At 47.0% G+C, this 19,469-nt stretch overlaps 1 protein-coding gene across 2 annotated transcripts in view; it reads right to left on the reverse strand.

Moving 5' to 3' along the window:
- NUP188 (nucleoporin 188) overlaps nt 1-19,469 on the reverse strand; it is a 1,272,194-nt gene that overhangs the window by 365,144 nt on the left and 887,581 nt on the right. For both annotated transcript variants that reach the window (XM_086924860.1, XM_086924859.1), the window contains exon 30: nt 12,070-12,265. In XM_086924860.1, coding sequence (XP_086780986.1) covers nt 12,070-12,265 — 196 coding nt within the window. The remainder of the gene's footprint in view (nt 1-12,069; nt 12,266-19,469) is intronic.

The following is a 19,469-nucleotide window of genomic DNA, read 5'->3' on the forward strand; positions in this document are numbered from 1 at the left end:
AAGGAGCAGGAGGCCCACGGGATGCGTGTGCAGAGTGTGAACTCACATGCGAGATGTGGGACAAAGTCAATGGACACTACAAATTAGGAAAAGGTAAGTAAAAGACAGTTCCGACTAGTTAGGACTAAAACGACTGGATACCTGGACACTAGGAGAGTCAATCTACCCTTGAGGACCGAAATGCTCTCGTTACCTCACCCACGGGCTGCGGGTGCATAGGTGTGAAAGTGTGTCCGGTTTCCGCGTCGAAGTCTATGGAGCCTTGAAGAAAGATGCTGCAGGCGACCAGGAGGAAGACGTCCGGAGCGATCCAAGGGTGGATCGAGGAAGATGAAGACCTGAAAGCAGAGGGGACAATGTTCAAAGTCACTAGCTAGTGACTGGAGTGGAACCAGAAAGGAACCAGGTGCTGTCGTCGCGATCAGGTGAAGAGCGGACGCTGGACTCTGCAGCCACATGGACCAGGTGGTGTCTTCGACGACCAGGATGGAGGCACAAGCTGTCCCACGCAGGCTCTCTCTGTCGGCGGTGTTGGTTCCGGATTCGGCATCAACAGGCCTTGGCAAAGTGCGGACCAGGAGGGTCCGGGGTGCTTCTCCCTTGCAGGGAAGCAAGGGCCGGTCTGGAGCAACCAGACCAGCGATGTAGATTTCGTGGATCGTCGTCTAGGAGTTCACTAGCCAGCCGGCAGGTGGCCAGACAACGCGTCGAGCAGCAATCAAGCAAAAGGGCCCCACGCAGATCTCGTGGATGCTGGAGGGCTGATCTTCTGTGCAGGAGCTGCTCGGGGCTGGGGCTTCTCAATCCCCAAAGCACTTTCTCGAGGATGCCTCTGAAGTCGTGCTGGAAGCGAAGTGCAGTTTCTTCAAGATGGCCGGTCCCACGTGTCTCGTCGCACCCACAGATCTCAGCTGTGCTGCAGATGTAGGTAGAGGTCGGAGAGGTCTGGAAGTCCGGATCTCGTCGGGCTCTGAAGTCTGGTTCAAGGCAGGAAGGACGACAAAGTGAACCGCTAGGACGCTTGATGGTGCCTGCTTGTGCAGGGTGGTCACTCCTTGTCCACAAGGGAGATTTTCTTCAGTCTTCTGTGGAGCAGAACGTCGAAGCTCAGAGTTTCTTCTTTGTAGAGTTTCAAATCAGGATAATCTAATTTGGAATGGGACCAGCTCCTACCTTTATTCTCCTAAAGGGGGCTGTACTGTGTCTAGGTCCCTCCTATGGGTGGGACCAGGAAGGGGGGTGGTTACACCCCCTATCCTTTGTCCGGTTTTGCCCCAGCACCTGGTTTGAACCGAGGTATGCACAGGGACACCTTGTATGCCCCAGGCATGTCTCATTCCTTCCAGCCTGTTCTACCTCAATACACAAAATCCTGTCTGGGGTGGTGCTAGCACCTCCCAAGGCAGGAAACCCTTTATCCAGGCCTCCCTCGCTGGAAGGACTCCCAGCAGCAGGAGGTCAGACTTGTGTCTGTGGTGGCAGCATCCATTTTGTGATGCTGAGGCTCGAGTTTACTTTAACCGGGGTTCACAGTTACATACATGTTGTGTCCCTCTAAAAGGGTGGAATGCTACCCCCGTCGCCAAAACTGGCGAGGGGGTAGTATTCCAATTCGTTTGACACCTTACTCAACATGTTTTGATAATGCCATGCCAAAGTTAGCAATAACCGCGAGGATTATAATACACTTAAGAGTATATGGTATAGCGTTTTCATGGAAAAAGCTAAAGGACTTGGTTCCGAAAGCTGCAGACAGGCTCAGCTCATGCTAGAGCACCATCTCACATAATTCCAAGCACTCTGCCTCCAGGATTGTTAAGGCCTGCCATAGGAGTGACTTATAGGAGTATATGTGTCCATTTTAGGGTTAGGTATAGGTATACTATATCTAAAGCAAAGGGTGATTACACCACCTTGCCCCAGCTGTGTTACCAGCCAGTTGTGTCAGTTTTGGATGTCCAGCCAGGGGTGGCATAATACATGCTGCAGCCCCTGGTAGGCCTTGGATGCACTTATGCCCTGGGTACCTGTACCCACTGTACAAGCACTTACAAGAGTGACCCAATACCAAATAAGGTACATGGAGTCCATTTTAACAGAGAGAGCAGGAAGCCTGGGGTCCTGTATAGCAGGATCCCAGGCCAACTAAGTCGAAAACCAGCTAAACACTAGGCAAAAAGTTGGGGGTAACCATAGTCAGATATCCACCTTCCTACAGCTGCCTTTGCGGCTTTATGAGCCAATGAATTCCCTACAAAGTGAACGCCATCAAGTTGATGGCTCAGTGTATGGATCACATGAGTTTTTTGTAGTTCTTTCTGTAATAGAACTACTTGTACCCAAAGCAACTTATGCTTGAATGTGTCACCTTTTGCATCTTTGAAACCGTTTTGAATCCAGTTCTGCAAGTATTCATTATAAGATTGAACGCAGTAATGCACAAGTTACTTACCTTCGGTAATGATATATCTGTAAGAAACAGTAGTTAGTGTTAGATTCCTTACCTTAGAATATCCCCAGGCATCAGACTGGATCCGGAAAGTTTTACGTAGCAGCACCCCTGCGCGTCGGTAGGCGTCGTCTGCGGCTCCGCGTCTGTCGTAGTGATCGCCGGGAGGACGTCGGAGTACTTAGACGTGGCCCTCAGGCGCTGACATCAGTTCTTGTACATAGCTTTCCGCGACAGGAACGCAGAGCCATGCCAGAGACCGACACTGGTTCGCTGAAACTAGGGCCCTCAGGGGAGATACCGTAATCATAGAAATCGGTTCGCAGAACGGAGAGGATGGGTGGGGCGGTAAGGAATCTAACACTAACTACTGTTTCTTACAGATGGAATATGCTACTTACCAGTATGCATCTGTTCTTGGCATAGAGGGCTGCAGAGTGGTACATTATGAATAGATCGCCATCTGGTGTTGGGCTCGGATGATTGCACTTTGTTTTTCTCTTGGAGAGTCTTTTGTATCTTGGTGACTCCTCCCTTGGTTGGTAGTGCGCATGGGCATCGGCTCCATCCTTAGATTGTTTTGCCATAGTAGGGTTAGATGGAGTAGTATAGTAGAATACAGATAAGAGTGCCCATGTAAGTGTATCTAAATAAGATAATGTTGGAACAGACACAGGTTTCCGAGGAGGCTGGGAGGGCATGTACCACTCTGCAGCCCTCTATGCCAAGAACAGATGCATACTGGTAAGTAGCATATTCAATTCGAGGCATATGGGCTGCAGATGGTACATTATGAATAGACTATACAGCAGTTCTCTCCCTAGCGGTGGTCGCCCGTGTCTGTTGCAACTGTCTGAAACAATGTTTTTAATACTGCTTGTCCCACTCTAGCTTGTTGTGTCGTGTGCACATCTACACAATAGTGTTTTGTGAATGTGTGCGGTGTAACCCAGGTAGCCGCTTTGCATATGTCATCTAGTGGAATGTTTCCCAGAAATGCCATAGATGCTCCTAGTTTACGTGTAGAGTGAGCTCTAGGAGGAACAGTTAATGTTCTCTTTGCCTTTAAGTAGCATATTTGAATGCATTTTACAATCCATCTGGCAATGCCCGCTTTGGAGATGGGATTGCCTTTATGTGTGGGAGAAAACGCAACAAATAGCTGTTTTGTCTTTCTGAAAGTTTGTGTTCTTTCTATATAGTACAATATGGCCCTTCTAACATCCAGTGTATGTAGGGCTCTTTCCGCTACTGTTTGTGGTTTTGGAAAGAAAACCGGTAATTCCACTGACTGATTGATGTGAAAAGCTGAAATAACCTTCGGTAAGAATTTTGGGTTTGTTCTAAGAACCACTTTATTTTGGTGTAGCTGCATAAATGGTTCTTGAATCGTAAAAGCCTGCAGTTCACTTACTCTTCTAAGTGACGTGATAGCTATGAGGAAGGCCACCTTCCATGTGAGGAATTGTATTTCACACCTATGCATAGGTTCAAAGGGTGGCCCCATTAGTCTGGTAAGCACTATGTTGAGATTCCAGACTGGGGAAGGTGGTTTTCTTGGTGGAATGACTCTTTTGAGTCTTTCCATGAAAGCTTTAATTGCTGGTACTTTAAACAGTGACAGATGTTGCCTGTTTTGTAGGTACGCCGCTATGGCTGCGAGATGAACCCTGATAGAGGTATATGCTAGGTTACATTGCTGTAAGTGTAATAAATAGCAAATGATTTGTTTAGTGGATGCGTCCAGAGGGTTGATGTGCTTACTGTTACAGTGTATAGCAAACCTCTTCCATTTTGCTGCATAGCATGCTCTGGTGGTAGGACGTCTTGCTTGTTTAATGATTTCCATGCATTCTGGTGGTAAATCTAAATACCCAAACTCTATGACCTCAGGAGCCATATCGCTAGGTTCAGTTGTTTGGGATCTGGGTGCATTATTTCTCCATGGTTCTGTGTAAGATGCATGGGTAATAACCTTAGCTTTTGATGTGGTACTTGTGAGAGTTGTAGCAGCGTGGTGAACCACGGCTGTCTTGCCCACGTGGGTGCCACTAGTATCATTGTCATTGAGTGTTGCTGCAGTTTCCGCACCAGTAATGGAATTAGTGGTAGAGGAGGGAACGCGTAAGCAAATTTGTTGGACCAATTTATCCACAGTGCATTGCCGTGGGACCTTTGGTGTGGGTACCTGGATGCGAATTGTTTGCATTTTGCATTCTGATGATTGGCAAACAGATCTATCTTTGGTTGCCCCCATTTTTGGAAGAATGGCTGTAGTATTTGGTCGTGCAGCTCCCATTCGTGTACTTGTTCTGACTGTCTGCTTAGGATGTCTGCTATTTGATTTTGAATTCCTGGTAGGTGTTCCGCTAACAGGTAGATCTTTTGAGGAATGGCCCATCTCCATATGTCCTGTGCTAGTCTGGACAGTTGGAGAGAGTGTGTCCCTCCCTGTTTTTGAATATAATACATTGCAGTCATGTTGCCTGTTCTGATCAGGACTGCTTTGTTTGTTATTTGCATTTGGAAAGCTTTTAGTGCTAGAAATATTGCTAATAGTTCTAGGTAGTTGATGTGCAGTTTCTTTTGCTGCACACTCCACTTCCCCTGTACTGTGTATTTGTCCATATGCGCTCCCCATCCGGAGAGCGATGCGTCCGCTGTTATTATTACTTGTGGAATTGGCTCTAGGAACAACCGTCCCTTGGAAATGTTTTCTGTGTTCCACCACTTCAGAGAGCGATACGTCCGGTCGTTTACCAACACCAGATCTGTAATCTGACCTTGAGCCTGATTCCACTGTGTCGCTAGACACTCTTGCAGTGGGCGCATTTGTAGTCTGGCATGTGGTATTAGCAGTATGCAGGAGGACATCATGCCTAATAGTTGCATAAACACTCGTGCTGGTAGTGAGTGTTGTGGTTGAAATCTTTGTATTAACCCGACCATTGTCTGTACTCTGATTGGGTTGGGGTATGCTATTGCCTTTTCTGTGTCTACTGTAGCCCCCAGGTATTGCTGGATCTGGTTTGGTTGCAGGTGTGATTTTTTGTAGTTCACCGTGAACCCTAGGTGGTGCAGCAATTGAATTGTCTTCTGTGTGTTGTGAAGACATTCTTCCTTTGATTTGGCCTTTATTAGCCAATCGTCCAAGTATGGGAAGACATGTATTTGTTGTCTTCTTAGGTGTGCTGCCACCACAGCTAGGCATTTTGTGAAAACTCTCGGTGCTGTTGTGACACCGAACGGAAGGACCTTGAACTGATAGTGTTGTCCTTCTAACACAAACCTTAGGTATTTTCTGTGGGCTTTGTGAATTGGGATATGAAAGTAAGCGTCTTTTAGATCCAGTGTAGAAAGAAAGTCCCCTTTCTTCAGTAAAGGGAGTACTTGTTGGAGCGTGACCATATGGAAGTGCTCCGAATTTATGTAAGCATTGAGAGGTCTGAGGTCTAATATTGGTCTTAGGGACCCGTCCTTTTTGGGGATCAGGAAGTATAGAGAGTATACTCCTGTTCCTTGTTGATCCTTTGGGACCTTCTCTATTGCATGCTTTTGTAGAAGTGCTAGAACTTCTTCTCTTAACAATGTCAGATGATCTTGACTCATTGGACGCTGTTTGGGGGGGATGTTTGGTGGGGTAGCTGTGAGTTCTAGGCAATAACCATGTTGGATAATTTGTCTCACCCACTTGTCTGACGTGATGTTTTCCCAGACAGGTAGGAACTGTGATAGACGTCCCCCGACCGGTGTCATGTGGTCTGGGGGGAGTTCTATGAAGTCACTGTTTTGGTGTTGAGGCGTTGCGGTTGTTATTATTTCCGCGGCCTCTACCCTTATTGTTGTTACCTCTGTAACTACCTTTTGAATTACCTCTGGGTGATGTTGGTGTGAAAGATGTGGATTGCTGATTCGTTCCTGTGTTTTTTGAGCCCCCTCTATAGGTGGATCTACGAAAGGAACCTCTGTGTGTTGGCTGTTGCAATGCTCCCATTGACTTAGCCGTTTCCGTATCTTTCTTCATCTTTTCTAATGTCTCGTCTGTGCTTGAACCAAACAATGTCTTCTGATCAAATGGTTTGTTCAGTAGGGCTGTTTGTACTTCTTGTTTGAATCCTGAGATTCTAAGCCATGCGTGCCTTCTTAGCATGACACTAGTGTTAATAGACCTTGCTGCAGTGTCTGCTGCGTCTAATGCACACTTAATGGAAGTATTGGTAATTATTTTACCTTCCTGTATTAATTGGTCTGCCTTCTTCTGATGTTCCTTTGGGAGATGTGTGAGAAGTTTTTTTAACTCATCGTAATGTGCCCTGTCGTAGCGTGCGAGTAGTGCTTGTGTATTGGCTATACGCCAGCTATTCGCTGCCTGTGATGCTACTCTTTTGCCTGATGCATCTATTAACTTCGACTCTTTATCTGGTGGAGGAGCCTCTCCTGTAGATAATGAGTTTGCTCTTTTACGAGCGTTTGAGACCACCAGCGAGTCTAGAGGTACATGCCCTCTAATAAATATTGGGTCCTTTGGAGCCGCTTTGTATTTTTTATCGATTCTTGGGTTTAACACCCTGGCTCTCACTGGGTTTTCGAATATTTCCTCTGTGTGAGTAAGAAGACCCTTCAGCATAGGAAGAGTACCTGATGTTCTCTGTGCATTAGGTAGAGTCTCTAACAAGAAATCCTCTATCTGAGGTTCTGTATGCATATCTAGTTTGTGATATTTTGCTGCCCTATTAATGAGCTGCACAAAACCTGTGTTGTCATCAGGTGGTGAAGGCTTTGAGGGATATAGCTCTGGGTCGTTGTCCTCATCTGACCCTACATCGTAATTTTCCCATGGATCCTCCTCATCTGGGATAGTTTCGTCATCCCCTTGAGGTTCTCCCTCCCCTAGATCACTGTCTACATCTGACTGAGGTGTAGCTGGTCTTGGTGTGGAAGGTGTAGGAATATTTGGCCTATTGTGAGGAATAGGAGAAGAGGGTGTGACTCTAGGACGAGGAGAAGCAGGAGGAGTTATATTCGTCCCCGTTGTTCTCTTTTTTGAAGGAAGAGGTTTATCTTCTGACTGTTCACTCTTTCTCTTCTTCGTGACCACTTTCCCAGTTTGTGGATCAATAAACAAGATCTTTTGTTTGGGATCTGTCTGTTGCTCCTGAATCGGTACCGAGGGTCCTGGTTCCGAGAGCTGTTTTTGTTTTCGATCGTCAGATCTTGTTGTTTTCGACACCGAATGTCTGCTCGATTCCGACTTTCTGGGTATCGAGTGTCTTTTGGGCGATAAATCATATTTATGTTTCGACATGGAATGTTTCGATACCGAGCTCTCCTTTGTATGTAGCCTCGGTGTCGAAGTCGATGTCGCCCTTTTCTCGGATCCGACATGGTGGGAGTCCGAGTGTTTCGGTTTCAGTTTCGGTTTCGTTGCCGGGCCCGAGGGCGGGGCGTCGGAAACTTTTTTCAGCGGTTTGACCGGGCCCGAGGGCGGGGTCGTTACCGCACGGGGTCGGTTTTTCGGTAAGGGGACGTCGTCACTCACGGTTTGTTGCTCAAAGAGTTCTTCAACCTCCGACTGGTCCCCTTCCGACCCCGACTGGTCCTCTTCTTCCTCGATTTGTTCGTCTCCGAACAGCTCCGGGATTGCTTCCGCCTGCATTCTGGAAACCTCGTGTCTTCGAGCTCGCCGATTTCTAATCGTTAGCTTGGAGGAGAATGCTGCGCAGGCTTCGCAGTCCCTGGATTTGTGTTCAGGCGATAGACAGAGGTTGCACACCTCGTGTAGGTCCTTGTGTGGGAACTTAGCACCACACAATGGACATTTTTTGAATGGAGTCCTTTCCATGGACTCCGGGCTTGACTGCGTCAAGAAAGGTCTCCTGTTCTTCGACGTAGATCCAAGTTTTTCTCTTCTATTTTGAATTTGTAAAGCGTCGGAATGGAAATGAACGCGTTCGATAACAATACCGTCGAATTGGAAAGGGAATACGCGCCGAAAAATCACTTTCTTCTGAAGTTGATCTGGAGCGTCTCGATCTTCATCCGAACCCGATGGCGGAAAAAAACAATCTGAGGATGGAGCCGATGCCCATGCGCACTACCAACCAAGGGAGGAGTCACCAAGATACAAAAGACTCTCCAAGAGGAAAACAAAGTGCAATCATCCGAGCCCAACACCAGATGGCGATCTATTCATAATGTACCATCTGCAGCCCATATGCCTCGAACATATCATTACCGAAGATAAGTAACTTGTGCATCTGAAAGAAACAGGTTAGTGTTAGATTCCTTACCGTATAATAGATACCCTAGTAATACCCACCCCGGTGGTGGGTCTGCGAACCAAGATCACACCAGAAAGTCCTGGAGAACGGAACGGCCGAAAAAGCCATCTCTCCGTACTTGGCTGCCCGGGCAGTAGTGCCTAGCAAACGTGTACAGTGAGGCCCACGTAGCTGCCTGACAGATGTCCTGCAAGGGGACTCCCCGACCCAATGCAGTAGTAGCCGCCGTGGCCAGAGTGGAATGGGCGCGCAGCCCCACATGAGGCTCCTTTTTCGCCAAGCAGTAGCAAACCTTAATGCACAAGACGACCCATGGAGAGATGGTCCGCTTGTGCACCGCCTGTCCCTTCTAAGCGCCCACGTAACCAACAAAGAGCTGGTCGTCCACCCGGAACTGGCGTGTGCGATCTAGATAGGAGAGCGCACGTTTTGGGTCCAGACGGTGGAGCCTCTCTTCCTCCTACAAAGGATGCGGAGGCGGAAAGAAAGCGGGCAAGGTGATGGACTGCCCGATGTGAAAGGCTGTGACTACCTTGGGCAGGAAAGAAGGATGAGTCCTCAGAACAACTTTGTCTGGATGGACAGAGAGAAAAGGAGGTTTAGAAGATAAAGCCTGGAGCTCACTCACTCTCCTGGCAGAGGTGATGGCAACCAGGAATGCAGTTTTAAGAGTCAGAAGACGAAGAGGACAGTTATGAAATGGCTCAAAGGGAGCGCACATCAGATATGTCATAACAAGATTCAAGTCCCACTGAGGCATCACGAAGGGAACAGGAGGAAACGTGTGTGATGCCTTTCAAGAATCTACTAAGTTACTTTAGTATCTAGCGTTAAATTTGTGCCTTACCTAACGTTGGGCGCCATGTAGTGTAGTTCATATATTCCCATTAGGCTCTGCGCATTGGAATAGTATATACTATAGATATGACGTAGGACTGAGGTCGACTAGGTCTCTATCGAATATACTAAACTTAATAGTGAGTGCCAGCTAGCTCAGAGGTCACTAGAAACTTTCTCGAATTCACAAGAAGGGATTAGTTTCTGACAACTTTGTTTCCCAAGAATAAACGTATTCTAGAGTTGCGGAAACAATAGATAAGTATTTCACTCAGTCAATCGTGATTGCTTCGTTTCTACAGAGTTGTAGAGAAATAGAGAGACGGGCGTTTATGGAACAGTCTTCTTTCTCATACAAGAGAAGTGAACTGCTACAATTGTTATGCAGGCTGCAAAGTATAATACGTACAGCGTAAACAGTAGTATGAAATAAAACTGTAAAAGCATGGTATAGTTTCTAAGCCGTATAAAACAACATACATAAAGACTAAAAGTACTCAACTGGTGCTTCTAAAATACGCCTACCCCAATGTACCTAACCTAAGTCTAGTACGCAGCAAGAAGTAAGTGTGGTGTAGCATAGGTTTAGTATTCTTTGCCAAGAATCTATCCAAGATTTCTCTTAGGGTCTAATCCGCTCCGTACCTTGGTTTTAGAATGAAAGAGGTCTGGTATCTCTCGGTCTCGGACGCGATTTCCACAAGGGGAGCTTGGAAAGACTGGAGCTGTATTCTTGCCGAGAGAAAGGGCAGCTTCTCTGTCAGTGCGTCAGCTGGAGGGTCTTGCTGTAGCGAGCTGCGTCGGACAAGTAGATAGTCGAACTGCTCCAAACCACCGTGTTTTTGCCATAGCAAGTGAAGGCATATTTATACCTTGAAGGAGCCTAGTTTGACGTAAAGTCGGACATAATAACGTCATTAAAGAAGCCCAAGGGAATGGTATTTCTTTGAAAACTCCATGAGTTCTTGCACAAATCAATATTCAAGCAAGGGCAGGTTCCCTAGCAGCTTAAGCCGATTTTCCAAGAAATCGTTGTGGCTTTTCGGAACTGGTGGAAGTAGCGATGCCTGTATTTGGACTGCATGTGCTATGTCTAAATATTGGTATGATTTCTATGCCTAAATTAGGGCAATGTGAATCTTACCTATATAAGGGCATGAATCGGGAAAATTACACTCGGGTCCTAGAAAACGACACAACACTACAACTACACATGCCTTGAACACTTATTTTCAGAAATGTACGACTATTGAACTAATCAGTTCATGACTTTGGGCTCGATTTACAGTTTGAAAGATGGATATTCTGTCTAACCTAATGGGCCAATGTAAACTTTTCTACCATCGCACTAAAGGATTATCAGCCAACACGGTTGTCAGTCATCCATAAAAATATGTGGCGGAGAAGACCTCTGCGAAAGAGGTCAGTGACCAAGTTCCAATCTGCCAGTAATGCAGGATTCTTAACATGATACTAAAATTTTTACTAGGATTCCACTACTGATCACATTAGAGAAATTTCTAGAAATCATTCTTCTAGACTTGGTTGTTGGTGAGTTACCCTATAATTAGAAGCTGATCTCTCGTTAGATTTGGTAGAGCCTCTTCCAACAGAACAACAGATGGGCCATCAACAACAAAGACCTGGGGCGATCAGTGTAATTGAAGCACTTCCTTTCCCAGTTGCCATGGCAGAGTGAATAATTAACGTTTAGTCTCGGAAAGGAAACTAACCAACTCTCACTGCCACCAATAACTAAAGCATCTGCTGTTTTCAAGTTTCCATGCTTTAAATCCCAATACCCCAGGCATGTTCTATGTAGTCAAAAAACAAGAGTTCTCAGTCCTCAAATTGAGGAGCATCTACAAGTGACCTAGTAAACTAGTGCAGCCCTCCAATGCCTTACTTCCCATGACCATTTGGGATATGCAGTGCCTCCATCGTGCTTGCTCTAGGTGGACATTCTCGCAAAGGAAGAAATCGCTTCACTTCCTGAGAAATTGTTACTAGGGTAAATACAAACTTACGACAGGTCCTTTATGCACTAGAGACCACGCCATAGCTAAAAGTATGTTGGTGATACTTTAGGCTAGGTTAGCCACTTCAGCATTAACTCTGTTGTCAAGTAATGGAAGTATGACACACCAAAGAATCCTAACTAGCATACAAGACCCTTCTAGGATAAGTAATGGAACAGTGAAAAGGACCAGTGACAACTAAAGGCTTCAGAATGCTAACAGGATCTACACAAATCTACGTTGGTGCAGTAGGCTGACTACTGTCCATTGTACAACGTGAGCCAGAGAGTGATACATTCTATAGAATGGCCAACTGACAGCTGAGAGTGGTTAAAGGGGTGTTGTAGAGGCTAAACAACATGCTCCCATACGCCATCAAACCACCTCTATTCTCTTCGATCCAGAGGGATGACAGACCACTAATCCTCCATCTTTCCACCCAAATGTGTACAATGAATGAGTAAATGGCACTGGAAGGGCTTACATGGCTGGTTCCAACGATCAGTAGCATCCGCCAAGCTGAAATCAACATCTGATACTCCTGGACCGAGGCACAGCCTGCACCCTCAGTTTCAGCCACGTGACACACCAACGACTTCACGTATCCCGACCAGTAAGCATAGCGCTTCTCAGTGGAGAATCTCTGCAGGATGTCTTTTAAGGATGGATCCAGAGAACCCCTGAACAAAGGAAAATTAATTTAGTGACAAAATAGATAGCGTCTGCAGGGACAAGAGCATGAGAAGAGCAACAAGGTTTGAGGCTAGGCTTGCACATTATGACCAGGTGAAAAAACATTAAGCATAAGAGCAGCGAAACTAGGCTGAAAACATGGCAGACTGTGTCAATCAGGGCAATAAAAGCAAGCGCTTCAGCATAGAAGCTAGGCTAGAAACACTGCAAGCCGAGTTTCATCAGAAACAAGATCACATGTCTGGAGACAGCAACAAGACAGCCACAGCGCTTTATAAGGGATTGTAGGAAGCTGGCTTTTTATGTAGAGTACCAAAATGAGGTACACTAAGTAGAAAGTCCAGATGATCCTTATTGGCTGATAGGGTTTAAATTAATAATCCCAAATGCTCTCTCTGAGGTAGTGTGGGCGAGCCGTTTGGGCTTCTCAGAGGATAGTGTTAAGCACTTGATGTGCAGAAGGAGTCAAATGAGAGACACACTAAAGAAGAAACTTGAGACCAATTTAGAAATATAACCGATTTTTATAGAACTTTTACAGCAATATTATCGAAATCAGGTAAGTACTTTAGACGTTATATTTTACAGTAGAAAATGACAGTATTCAGATTTGAGGCATAAGCCTTGACTGTGGTGATGTTATCCTATGGGAGAACCAAACAAGTTACTTACCTTCGGTAAAGATATATCTGTAAGAAACATTAGTTAGTGATAGATTCCTTACCTTAGAATAACCCCCAGGCGTCAGAATGGATCCAAAAAGTGAGGCTCCGCCTACGTTGTAGTCGCTGAGTTGATGTTGATCCCCACCGAAACCAGGAAGACGGTCACCCAGGCCCTCGTCACCAGCTGTCTGGACTACGGTAACACCCTCTACGCGGGAACCACTACCAAACTTCAGAAAAGGCTCCAGCGCTTTCAGAATGCCTCAGCACGACCCATCCTGGACATCCCTCAACACAGCCACATCGCCAGACACCTGAGAGACCTGCACTGGCTCCCTGTCAGCAAGAGAATCACGTTCCGACTCCTCACCCACGCACACTAAGCTCTCCACAACCAAGGCCTCAGATACCTCAACGACCGCCTGACCTTCTACGCTCCCGCCCGCTACGTTCCACCAGCCACGCCCTCGCTGCCGTTCCCCGCATTCGAAGAGCCACCATGGGAGGAAGATCCTTCTCCTACCTGGCTGCCAAGACGTGGAACTCCTGCCCCACCCACCTCCACCGGACCCAAGACCACCTCTCCTTCAGGAAGCAACTCAAGACCTGGCTGTTCGAGCAGTAGCGGACGCCCCTCCCCAAGCACCTTGAGACCCTCCGGGTGAGTAGCGCGCTATACAAATGCTCTGATTGATTGATGTCCTTTGAGCTACTTAGACGTGCCCACGCGCACTGTCGTCAGTTCTGTACACAACTTTCCGCGCCAGGAACGCAGAGCCATGCAAGATACTGACCACTGGTGCATTGAAACTAGGGCCCTGAAAGGGGTGACCTTAACCCTAGAAATCAGTTCGCAGAACGGGGAGGATGGGGTGGGCGGTAAGGAATCTTTCACTAACTAATGTTTTGTACAGATATACCGTTACTAAAGGTAAGTAACTTGTTCAATTGGACGAAACACGTTATTGATAGATTCTTTACCTTAGAATAGATACCCCAGCAATACCAACCCCGGTGGTGGGTCTGCGAACAAAGATCACACCAGAAAGTCACGTAGAACAGAACGGCCAAAGAAGCCATCTCTCCGGACTTGACTGTCAAGGCAATAATGCTTTGTAAAAATGTGCACCGAGGCCCACGTGGCTACCTGACAGATGGCTAGCAGAGGGACACCACGTCCAAATGCAGTAGTAGCTGCTGTCGCCCTCAGTAGAATGGGGGCGCAACCCCAACTGAGGTTCCTTTTTAGCCAGAGAATAACAGGCCTTGCTACACAAGACGACCCAGCGGGAGAACGTCCTCTTGTGTACAGCCCGACCTTTATTGGCGCCCACGTAGCCAACAAAGAGCTGGTCATCCACCCGGAACTGTTGTGTGCACACGTTTTGGGTCCAGACAGTAGAGCCTCTTTTCCTCTCTGGGAGGGTGGCGAGGTGGAAAGAAAGTGGGCAAGGTGATAGTTTGCCCGATGTGGGAGGCAGTGACAACCTTTGGCAAGAAGGAAGAGTGTGAAGCACAACCTTGTCCGGATGGTCGACAGAAAAGGAGGCTTACAGAAAAGAGCCTGGAGTTCACTCACACGCCTAGCGGCGGTGATGGCAACCAGGAAAGCAGTTTTCAAAGTTAATAAACAAAGAGGACAGTTGTGAAGCGGCTCAAAGGGAACGCACATTAAATAGGTAAAAACCAGATTCAAGTCCCACTGTGGTATTACAAACGGAATAGGAGGGAAAAGGTGAGTAATGCCTTTGAGAAATCTATTTACAACAGGGGACTTGAAAAGAGAGGGCTGATCAAAGAGCCTGTGAAAGGCTGAAATAGCAGAAAGATAGCCCTTAATAGTGCCCAGAGCAGAGCCCTGCTGGGCCAGAGAAAGAAGAAACAAAAGTAATCGTGGAAGAGGGGCAGAAAGGGGATCTACAGCCTTTGCTGTGCACCATGCCACAAATTTGTTCCACCTGGAGGCGTATACCGATTTAGTGGAGGGACGCCTGGCTGCCAGAATGATATCACAGACTTCAGGAGGAAAGTCAAATGGAATCAACTGTTGCCTCTCAATCTCCAGGCAAGGAGGTGGAGGCTGGACAGGTTCGGGTGGAGGACCGTCCCCTGCTGCTGCGACAGAAGATCCTCCCGAAGAGGCAGTCAGATCGGGGGATCCCTGCTCATACTGAGCAGCTTGGGATACCAAACTCTTCGAGCCCAGTCCGGAACCACAAGAATGACTTGGGGCGCTTTCTGCACTTCGGGACTTTGTTGCTCGCCCTGTGAGGACCTGTGTTTCCCCGCATTTTCTGCCACCGTTCGCGACACCCGCTCCGCGGGTGCCGCTCACTGCTGCCTGCCCCGTCCTCCCTGGTGTGAGCGGCTCCACAGTCGGTGGTGTACCAACGCGCTCCCAGGTAGAGGTTAACGCCTGTGATAGCGTCTGGAGCCTACCGGGGGACTGAGAGGTCCAGCAGCCTCAGCTGTACACAGCTGCTGCCTCTTCCCCCGGCGGCCACGCCCCCAACCTCCTCCTTCTTTACTGGATCCAGGTCACACCGCGACGCGGGACGCGCGCGGGGCGACTACCGGGGCGAAGTCCGGGCAAAGAGCGGGCCGTTTAAGGCCGTTCAAGGACGGCAGAGGACGGCCCTGGCCCTGAACCCCTGCTCCTTCGCCCTTAACCATCAAAACGTCTAAGATGTCGACCATGCGCAACAGAACCAGAAGTTGCGCGAAAAAAGCTACGGCGGTAGCACAGGTGACTGGACCCATAGATCTTTTTATTTCCCGTGTGCATGAGACTATTGACCAAAGTATCGTTTTATTGGAAAAGAGAGTCTCCATGGACCTTGCAAATGCTAAGCGCTCATCCTTGGGTTCTCTGGCAAATGTTAAATCACCCGCCTTGCAGTCTTTGAATAATTGCTCCCTACCCCTAACCATGCCTACTAATAGTGTTCCAACTGTACCAAATACTGTTGATTTATCGGTTGCCCCATCAGACTCAGACCCGTCTTTTGTTGACCTGGAGGTTACACCAGATCTAGAAGCCTGTCAGTCATCTGGCAAAGCGGCGCCGAGTCTGAGTGGTTTTAATGATGTGGAAACAGCTCCTGTACCTAAAGTTCCTCGGGGAAGGGCTCCCAATCTCCCAAAGGCTACATCTAAGGGTAAAAATAAAGTAAAAGCACCAGTTAGGAATCACAATCTGATTTCCCCTACCCCACAAATGACATCAGGTATTCCTTGCTGGGTGCAAAACATGGTAACAGATTTAAAATTAGACCTTGAAGCCACTTTAGCAGCACAAATTAAGCCTTTAATTTCTAAAGTGGACAGGCTTACATCTTTAATACATTCTAAATGGCCACACAAAATGCATGGGCAAGGGCCTGATCAGTTACAAGGGATTACAGAATTAGCCCCCAAATGTTCATCGAGTATCCAGCCCCCTAAAGATGTATCAAACAACGTTCAAGCTACTGTAGCCCCTGGGAACCCAGTTATATCCCATCTGTCGCAAACAGGGAACAACTCTGTCCAATCTACAACTATACCCACTTCAAAGGTGAGGGCTCCTATTTTGACTCATCAACACCCTGTTGTTGATAATAATACCACCACTATCCAAGTAAAAGATGCTGCAGGGAAATCTAATACACCTTCAGTATCTCTTCCTACGAACAAACCTGAAGGTCCTAAGTCAAAGCAGGTGCGTTTTAGGTCAATTAATCTACCACCAGAGGTTTCCCCTTTTGTCGTTGTGTTGACAGCAGTCCCCCCGTTGAAGGAGGGAGTAAAAGAAACTTTCACTGAGCTTAGAAATAAATGTGCTCAATGGCTCCACTTACATAAACCTCTACCTAACAACATGAACGGTGAAATCCTTACCGTGCGTAGAGGGGACTGGGTGGGCAGAAGCAAGAAAACAATAGTAGGGGACGTAATCACAGTTAATTTTAGGGATATAGGGGCTGCTAGCTACATATGTAATGCACCCAATAGTGGTCCTGCGACTCAAATTAACCCACTTCCTTTGTCTTATTTTTTACCGATGTCCTCAAGACCAAACCCTCCTTGCTCCACATTTCAAAGTAACAGAGGACCTGTGTACCCTCCACAACATGCTGCCAAACCTTGGCAGCACCCCCTACACCCGTCTCCTTTTCTTCCACATTATGTTAATTTTCAGCAGCAGCCATTAAATGCTCCATCCTTTCCCATGCACCATGTTAATTCTCATTGGCAACATCCCCTCCATTTCCCACCACCCCTACCTCAGCCTGCCCATCAGTGGCAGCAACCCTTTCAGCCACTACAACCAGATAAACACCAGTGGCAACAAACATGGCAGGACTTGCCCCATTCCCAAGATCCCCTGTTTTCACAATTCGCCCATCCAAATAGATATGCTGTGCTAGACCAGGTAGATTGACTCAGCCCTACCGAAGTTCTGGATTCAAACATCTCTACGCCCTATCTAGATATGGCGAGTTCTTCTCCTGTCACGCCTCTAGCCGCACTTCTCGAACCCTCAATGGTGCCATCGCTAACACCCCTCTTACGTATAGAAAATAGGGGTAGCCTTGATGCATGTACAGCTACTGTTAGCCCCAGATTAAGTCCAGATACCATCTCTCGGGAAGATGGTCCGGCCCTATTACCAGCAATTCAGCCAGAGTCGTCTGTTGGTGGTGACTCCGGTAAACCAGCAGGACTCTCTCTTGTTTCCTGGAACATTGCCGGCCTTGCCAGCAAATTAGGTACACCCTTCTGGACCAGCTTTTTGGGGGAGGGATTGGACCTAATTTTATTGCAGGAAACTTGGTGTCTGGACCCCATTAATATCGAAGGGTATGCATCTTACTGCCTTAGAGCAACTAAATCTAGCTCGGGTAGGGCTAAGGGGGGCCTTTTGTTGCTTTTATCCACCAAGCTGTGTGACTGTACGGTCAAATACAGTACGACTGTGGGGACTCATAGCCAAGTTATAAGGGTGGAGTGCAGGAAGAATATTGATTTAGTCGTTGTAAATTTTTACAACAATATCTTTGATGCTACTAGAGGGGATATTTTACTGCCTCTAGAAAGGGAAATTGTCAAGGCCCTTGGTATCTCGAAAAGAAAGGCCGTGGTTGTCTGGGCAGGTGATTTTAACTTGCAGCCCTGCCATTTGTCTAACGGGAACATCTGCGGCTTTGGGGCAGCAACGAGTAGCCATTGGGGGGGCCTGGGGGCGAGGGAGGATTCTCCTCACTTCCAACATTGCAGTTATGGTTCCACATTAAATAATATGCTAGTCACGCTAGACATGACCCTGTTAAACTGCAACACTAACAACCAGGCAATAACATGCCCTACATTTACAGGCAGAGATGCAGGATCATTTATAGATCACATTTTGTTGTCTAGCAGTGGAGACTTTACTAATCTGTATGTAAACGAAGAAAGTCTCAGTGACCATAACAGCCTTCGTGTTACCCTCTTGGGGCATGGTACCTCATTAGTTTCAGGTGGAAAATGTTCAACCGACCTAGTACCCATTAGACCAAAGGGTCTAAGGATCAAATGGACTGGTTTAAATTCTAAAGTTAAGCAGAAGGAGGTTCTTACTCAATGCAAGAATCAAATTAGCTCCTGTTTGGATGATGATTGTGATTCTGGCTGCTTAATAGCTCACTTTGTTTCCATGAATAGTATTATTGATGGTATTTTTACTAAGGCCCCGTCAGCCAATAGTGGTCCGAAGCAGGGGTGGTTTGATAAGACCTGTATAGTCGCCCTCCGTGATCTAAAGAATGCTTTAGGCACTAAACCACGTGTCAAGACGGATATACAGTACTTTAGGGCTAGATATAAAATAGCAATTAACAAAAGGAAAAAGGTATTACAGACCGAGGCGTGGGATAAGCTGAAGGAGGCTGCTGAGACTAAAAATAGTAAACTGTATTGTGAAACAATTAATAGCCCGTTTCTCAATAAAGATAATGTTCCAGAATTAACCTCTTATGTGGCATGTAGCGATTGGGTTAGTCATTTTTCCAAGATATTCAATCCAGAAGGGTTATCTTCTGAGTCACCATCATTAGAGCCTACTCCATGGCTGCCCCTCTCGTTGGGAATAACATTAGAAGAAAGCCATGAAGCAATTTCTTTAAGTAAAGGAGGTAAGGCCCCTGGCCCCGATGGGGTCCCGCTGGATCTATACAAAGATGAAACGGCCTTATGGGCTCCCATCTTGGCGAGGATATTTAATTGTGCGGCAGAAACCAATTTTCCATCCACTTGGGGCCAATCGGTCATTATTCCTTTACATAAGAAAGGTGATAAATCAGAGGCCTCTAACTATCGTCCAATTTCATTATTGGACGCCTCTGTAAAGGTGATGAGTAGGATTTTGCTCAAGAGGCTGGAAGACTGGGCAACTGATTTTAACATCTTAACCAGAGTCCAATATGGCTTTCGGAAAGGCCTGGGCACATTGGACCAATGTGTAAATCTGGACCTTTTAATCAATAAATATACTGTGGCTAAAAAT

The sequence above is a fragment of the Lissotriton vulgaris genome, chromosome 5, assembly GCF_964263255.1.
Source record: "Lissotriton vulgaris chromosome 5, aLisVul1.2, whole genome shotgun sequence".
In the NCBI taxonomy this organism is placed as follows: Eukaryota; Metazoa; Chordata; class Amphibia; order Caudata; family Salamandridae; genus Lissotriton; species Lissotriton vulgaris.